General features: G+C 45.3%; 1 protein-coding gene across 5 annotated transcripts in view; it reads right to left on the bottom strand.

The window, feature by feature from the left end:
• The window catches only part of LOC122544342, a 91,762-nt gene that overhangs the window by 61,558 nt on the left and 23,050 nt on the right, over positions 1-7,154 (bottom strand). For all 5 annotated transcript variants that reach the window (XM_043683543.1, XM_043683544.1, XM_043683545.1 and 2 more), the window contains 3 exons: positions 5,270-5,393; positions 2,022-2,164; positions 1,133-1,241 (listed from right to left, as the gene is read on the bottom strand). In XM_043683543.1, the coding sequence (XP_043539478.1) occupies positions 1,133-1,241; positions 2,022-2,164; positions 5,270-5,393 (376 nt within the window). The remainder of the gene's footprint in view (positions 1-1,132; positions 1,242-2,021; positions 2,165-5,269; positions 5,394-7,154) is intronic.

The following is a 7,154-nucleotide window of genomic DNA, read 5'->3' as shown; positions in this document are numbered from 1 at the left end:
GAGAGAGAGAGAGACTGCGTGAGAGAGAGAGAGAGACTGCGTGAGAGAGAGAGAGAGACTGCGTGAGAGAGAGAGAGAGACTGCGTGAGAGAGAGAGAGAGACTGCGTGAGAGAGAGAGAGAGACTGCGTGAGAGAGAGAGAGAGACTGCGTGAGAGAGAGAGAGAGACTGCGTGAGAGAGAGAGAGAGACTGCGTGAGAGAGAGAGAGAGACTGCGTGAGAGAGAGAGAGAGACTGCGTGAGAGAGAGAGAGAGACTGCGTGAGAGAGAGAGAGAGACTGCGTGAGAGAGAGAGAGAGACTGCGTGAGAGAGAGAGAGAGACTGCGTGAGAGAGAGAGAGAGACTGCGTGAGAGAGAGAGAGAGACTGCGTGCGTGAGAGAGAGAGACTGCGTGAGAGAGAGAGAGAGACTGCGTGTGAGAGAGAGAGATTGCGTGTGAGAGACAGAGAGTAAGAGCGTGTGAGAGAGAGAGTTTGTGACAAAGAAAGCGTGTGAGTGAGTGTGTATGGAGTGTCAGAGGCTGCGTGGCATATATAGGGTGAAGTGCCAAAGTCTTTTCCCCAGGGTAGAGAGTCCAAAACTAGAGGGTGTAGGTTTAAGGTTAAGAGAGGCAAGATTTAAAAGGGATCTAAGGGGCAACTTATTCTTGAAGAGGGTGGTCCGTGTATGGAATGATCTGCTAGAAAAAGTGGTGGAGGCGGATACAATTGGGTATATGAATAGGAGGAGATTAGAAGGATATGGGCCAAATGCTGGCAAATGGGATTAGATTAATTTAGGATATCTGGTTGGCATGGACGAGTTGGACCGAAGGGTCTGTTTCTGTGCTATCGACTTTATAAAGGAGGAACAGGCTCAAGGGGTTACTCAGAATTGAAAGTGCAGACAGGCCATTCAACCCATCTGGTCTAGGCCAGTGTTCATTTTCCTTCTAGCAAATCCTCCTGCTCCGTTCTCCCTTGTGCTTATCCAGTTTGCCTGTAAGCATCTACACTATCTGCCTCAACCCCTCCTGTGGTAGCGAGTTCCACAATCTCAAGGGAAAGAGGTTTCGCTGAAGAGAGTAACACATTGCTGACTTGTTGGACCGAACGGGCTGTTTCCACACTGTAGGGATTCTATGATTCTTACCTGTGTCGTTGTTACTTTGTGCTGAACTTCTACATGCGTCCTGGACTGACAAACACCCTGGCTCGGGCATAGAGCCAGTATCACAGGACGATTGCTCCAGAATTTGACCCTGAAGGCAACATCATGCATGAATGAATATAAATAGATCAAAACAAACCAACACTGGCATATTAGACACAAGATGGTAGTTTTTACAAATTCTTTTGTTGGGTGGGGGGTGGTGGGTGTGGGCGGTGCGGTGGATGGTGCTGGCAAGAACTGTGATTGTAGCCCATCCCAAAATGCCCTCGAACTGTGTGGCTTGCTAAGTCCACTTCAAAGGGCATTTAAGAGTCAGCCGCATCATTCTGGGTCTTGAGTCACGTGTAGGCCAGATCAGGCAAGGACAGTATATTTCTTTCCCTAAAGTGATTCAGATGACTTTTATGACAATACGGTTACCATTACAAGCTTTATACTCCCCGACTTAAGAAGTGAATTTGGATTAGACCATCTGCTATGGTGGGATTTGAACTTATGCCTCAGGAGATTTGCCTGCGTCTCCAGATTACTCACCTACTGATATTACCACTACATCACTATCTGCCCCATTGTAGATCACCTACAAATTGTTAGAATATACAAAGAATTGACGACGAGGATACATCTTGAGATAGAATCCTTGTGCAATAAGCCCTCAAGGGTGCTACACTGGGGTATACAAGAGTGGGAACCCTGCATGCTTTTTAAATGGGAAGAGAGGAAATTCAATTCAATTCAGAATGCAGATCAATCAAGAGGCCAGTCACTCAGATGCTTTTCAGAGGAAGCACATAATGATAACATAAAACAAACATTCTTCGCAACGCAGGGTGACCAATGTCCGTAGCAGCAGTTGCCCTCGTATTACCTCTTCATTGTCCATTTCCACAACTGCTTGTGTAACCTTCCTGGTTTCAAGCCCCTCCTCATCGCCGCCGTGATCGTCTGGCGCCTGCTGCATCTCACTTGACTCAGACACATCGGGCTTGCAACCCGTGTCCACGCTTTCCCCTTTAAAGACAAAACAAGGTCCCTGTCAGACAAACAAAAACTGGATCAAAACGAAAAGGTTCATTTTAACTGATCTGGACAGCATTTAAATTTGACAAAAGCAGCCATTCTGTAACAAGCCTAAGGACCCTACATGTCCTAACAATGCGTGTGGACTTGTTGGGCCGAAGGGCCTGTTTCCACACTAAGTAATCTAAAAAAAAAGTTTGAACTCCCAGCCCAGTGAATACTCCCATAAGATCAGATGATGCATGATCTCCCTCGCAACACTGCTCCACCGCTGACTGAGGGGTGATCTTACAGAGGTCTACAAAATCATGAGAGGCACAGATAAGGTACATCGCCAACAGCTATTCCCCATGGTAGGGGAGTCTAAAACGAGAGAAATATGGGTTAAAGTTAAGAGGGGAGAGATACAAAAGGGTCCAGAGGAGCAATTTCTACACACACAGCGTGGCGAGTGTCTGGAACAGGCTGCCAGAGGTAGTGGTGGAGGTGAGTATAATTTTGTCATTTAAGAAATATTTGGACAGGTTCATGGATGGGATAACTATGGAGGAATACGGACCAAACGCAGGCAAATAAGGCTAGATTAACTATGAAAACTGGGTGGCATGGGCAAGTTAGGCTGAAGGGCCTATTTCCATGTTACATGATGCAATATTCTGCTGTTGAGCTGAACCCAGAATCTCCGATGTGAATTTAATGTTAGAAAAATGCTCAAATCTACTTGCCATCAAAAGAAACAATGAATGAACTCAGTCAGAGCTGAAGCGACTGCGTCTGGACTGCAAGTTTGCTATACTTGCCTTCTTAAAACATTGGTAACAACATAGACTCATAGGGTTGTACAGCATGGAAACAGACCCTTCGGTCTAACCCGTCCATGCCGACCAGATATCCCAAACCAATCTAGTCCCACCTGCCAGCACCAGGCCCATATCCCCCCAAACCCTTCCTATTCATGTACCCATCCAAATGCCTTTTAAATGTTGCAATTGTACCAGCCTCCACCGCTTCCTCCGGCAGCTTATTCCATACACATACCATCCTGTGTGTGGAAACATTGCCTCGTAGGTCTCTTTTATATCTTTCCGCTCTCACCCTAAACCTACCCCCTCTAGTTCTGGACTCCCCGAGCCCAGGGAAAAGACTTTGCCTATTTATCCTATCCATGCCCCTCATAATTTTGTAAACCTCTGTAAGGTCACCCCTCAGCCTCCGACAAATGAAGAAGGGGGAAAGACAGGGTGACGATGGTTGGGGGGGGGGGGGGAAGAGAATAATCGATGGAGAATGGGCAACTATCAGTCTGCTTGACAAAGAAACCGCTGATGTAATACATTTAAAGTAATAAGGTGCACCAAAAAGCTACGCAAACCTTTGACACCAAAAATTTGGTCAAAGAAGCAGAGGTTAAGCAGCATCATAAAGGTAAAGGAGAGAATTAGAGGAATGACATTCCAGAGCTTGGGGCCCAGGCAGCTAAAGGTTCGACTGGGTCAGAAATTGGGAGATAATCACAAGCTAGAATTGGAAGAGAGGGGAGAACTCAGATGGTTGCAGGGGCAGGAAGAGGAGAGAGATAGCAAGGACTGTAGGATTTGGGGGTTAGAGATATGAGGGTGGAGGGGTGTAGTTGAATGGCTACGAACCTTTAAACTGAGGTGTCTAATCAAAGTGAAAACATCATTTGGCAATGCGTTTTTTTAAATTTGAGGTAGAGAAGTTTAGGTTTCAGTTTTGTGAAGGTAACTTCAGTTTTAAAATTGGTCAGAAAGTCATTTTGAAACGTGTCCTATGAACAATTTCTGACAAAGCATGTGATTTATCCATTACTGAATCAGATTGTGTTAAGTGGGGAAATATTTGCACTGCTAATTTCACGACATAAAGATAAAAACAAATGATCAGGAGATGCAGGTGATTGAGTTTGTGTTAAGTTCAGAAGAATCAAGATTCAGTTTAAAGCTCATCGAGGAATCAAAAGTTTTCAATTTGGAGACAGTTTCACCCCAGCACAAGGGACTGGTTAGTTTGTGAAATCTCCTGGCCATGTGAGTTTGTGTATAACTAAACAGAGATTTGGACCATCAGAACTCGGAAGAAGTCTTACAACTGTTGTAGCATTCCAAGAAGGAAAACTGGAAAGAGTTTGATCTGATGTGATTTATTGTTGTGATGCGTACAATGAAAAGTTTTGTTTTGAGACCAGTACAGGCAGTTCATAACATACAAGGATATACAGAGTGATTAAACAGAGCAAGGCGTACAAGGTTATGACTTAATTAGGAAATTAAAGAAGATAGGAGTGATATTTCACTGGGATTGAGTATCTGAAAAGGATACTGCTGACAAAAAGGTTACAGTTAGGTTCTGCTGTATATATAAAGATCTTTTCAAATTAGCACACATAGAAACAGTTTTGTTTCCTCTCTTTTCTATGATAAATGCGTGTTCTTGTCTTAAAAGAACTGAGGCAGCGTTGTGTAAATAAAAATGCTGGGACTAACCCGCAATGTAACCAAATGCAAAAAGTTAAACCCATGATCATTACACCAGGGTGGCCTGTTGGGTCCAACTTGCCCAGTACTACCAGCCAGGATCAATACATCTGTTGTTGTGTAGAGTCAATGTAGGCAGTGAGCACTGGGCTGACAGGTGAATGAGACTCTCCTTTTAAAATCCATTCTTTCATGCGATGTGTGGATGGGCGGGGTTCGCTGACAAGGAGAGTGAACCATGAACCTGAACTGTTGCAACCCATGTACTGCAATTTCATTGACTGGGTTTTGGGAGATGTTCCAGGATTTCAGTGCAGTCACAGTTAACCCACGGGAATCTTGTTTCAATCAGGATGATATGTTGACTGGAGGGGAACTTGCAGGTGGTGGTTAAGATGCAGGAAGCAAGGTTTCAGTTGAGCTCAGGCGGATGCAAGGTTGCACACAAGAGCTGGGAACTGGTTGATTCTTAAGGGAACGCAGCCAGAGATAAGAGTTTTTGCTGAGGAAGGTATTTGGGTCATGATGGATTGGGTCATGATTGAATCCTATGGCTCTGCTACTGATCCACCGAACACTCATTTCTGTCATATTCCTGTACCTGCTTTAATGCTATTGGATCCAAGGCGATGCTGTTCAATGTGGTCTAGCGAGCACACCTTCTCTGTACTGGAACGCAGTTTGGCGAGGCGCAATGATTTCCTTTGAACATGGTTTTGTTGCCCCTGAGGAAGACAAACAAGCAGGGGTTATGTCAAGAGCAGAAGTTCAGGGCCTGCTAAGTACAGTTAAAGAGATAGAGACAGTGAATTATAGACACCTGAAAGAATAGCCAGTCAGCCTGAGCAACAACTGAAGGACTTCATCAATAACCTTCTCTTCGTCAGAAGGTCAGAGATGCCCCCTTATGATTGCATTACATCTAGCACCATTCACAATTCCTCAGATACTAGAGGGGCCCAAGTCCAAGATTGAGACAACATTCGGAAGGTCTGATAAATGGCAAGTAACTTTTATACCAAACAAGTGCCACGTAATGAATATCCCCAATAAGAGAGAATCATCAGCTCATGGTATTCAATAACATTTACAGCACTGAATGCCCCTATCAACATCTTGGGGGTTACCAATGATCTGAGGCTGAACTAGATCACCTGCATAAGTACTGTGGCTACAAAAGCAAGTCAGAGACTGAGCATTCTGGAAGGTCTGTCCACCACCACCAAGGCACAGGTCTGGTGTGTGATGGAGTACTCCCATTTGCCTGGATGTGTTCGACTCCAACAAGACTCAAGACGTTCAATATCATTCAGGAAAAAGCAGTTTATTTGATTGGCACTTCAACACTTTCAACACACAGTGCCTCCTCCAACAGTAGCAACAAGTGTGTACCACCTACAATAGAAGCAAGACAATGCCACTGGGCCCAACCAATGGGATGCCAGGAATATTTTCTTTGTCCACTGCGGTCATCAACATGCATTGGTACCATTTTCGTATGCTTGAATTCAACTCTATGAAAGTGCAATGTAGCCAGATGTGGGTACACATCCTGGCGTCCCACATCGGGAAGGGACATGACCTTAGCTTTGTGATCAGTCGGTCTGGGGAAGCATGGGAAGCTGTGATCCCAGATTAAAAGTACTTTCTTTCATTCAACGAAGGACCCATGAACTAAACTTTCAAGCACATCCATGATTTCTCAAAACGTGCCTCCAGAGCACTTCTGAAGCTGGTTGTTGCAGTATTTAAGGCATTTGATATACTGAAAGGTTGGTTTGAACCAATCTTCACATAAATTGTAAACTAGGTTCACTCACCCAAATTCTCACCCTTCATAAACTCATCCAAAGTTCTGCTAAACATTCAGACCCTCTGGTCCTGCTCCTTTGCTACCTTTCCCTCGCTGATTCGCATCACCTCTTGATCAAGCAATGCCTTATAGAACACAGCGCAGGAACAGGCCCTTCGGCCCACCATCTCTGCACCAACCATGCTGCTATTCTAAATTAATCCCAACTGCCTGCATGCAGTCTATATCCCTCTATTCCCAACCTGCTCAAATGTCATAGAGTCCCTAGTGTGGAAACAGGTCATTCAGCCCATCCAGTCCAAACTGGCCCGCCAAAGAGCAACCTAGCCAGACCCATCCCCCTACCCTATCCCTGTAACAAAATATTTCTCACGGCTCATCCACCTAGCCTGCACAATCCTCTACACTGTAGGGCAATTTACCATGGCCAATCCACCCTAACCTACACATCCCTGGGCACTATGGGACAATTTACCATGGCCAATCCACCCTAACCTACACATCCCTGGGCACTATGGGGCAATTTAGCACGGCCAATCCACCCTAACCTACACATCCCTGGGCATTATGGGGTAATTTAGCACGGCCAATCCACCCTAACCTACACATCCCAGGGCACTATGGGACAATTTAGCACGGCCAATCCACCCTAACCTACACATCCCTGGGCACT

Source organism: Chiloscyllium plagiosum, chromosome 48 (assembly GCF_004010195.1).
Source record: "Chiloscyllium plagiosum isolate BGI_BamShark_2017 chromosome 48, ASM401019v2, whole genome shotgun sequence".
Lineage (NCBI taxonomy): Eukaryota > Metazoa > Chordata > Chondrichthyes > Orectolobiformes > Hemiscylliidae > Chiloscyllium > Chiloscyllium plagiosum.
The sequence above is the reverse complement of the archived record's forward strand: the minus strand, read 5'-3'. Positions and strand labels throughout refer to the sequence as shown.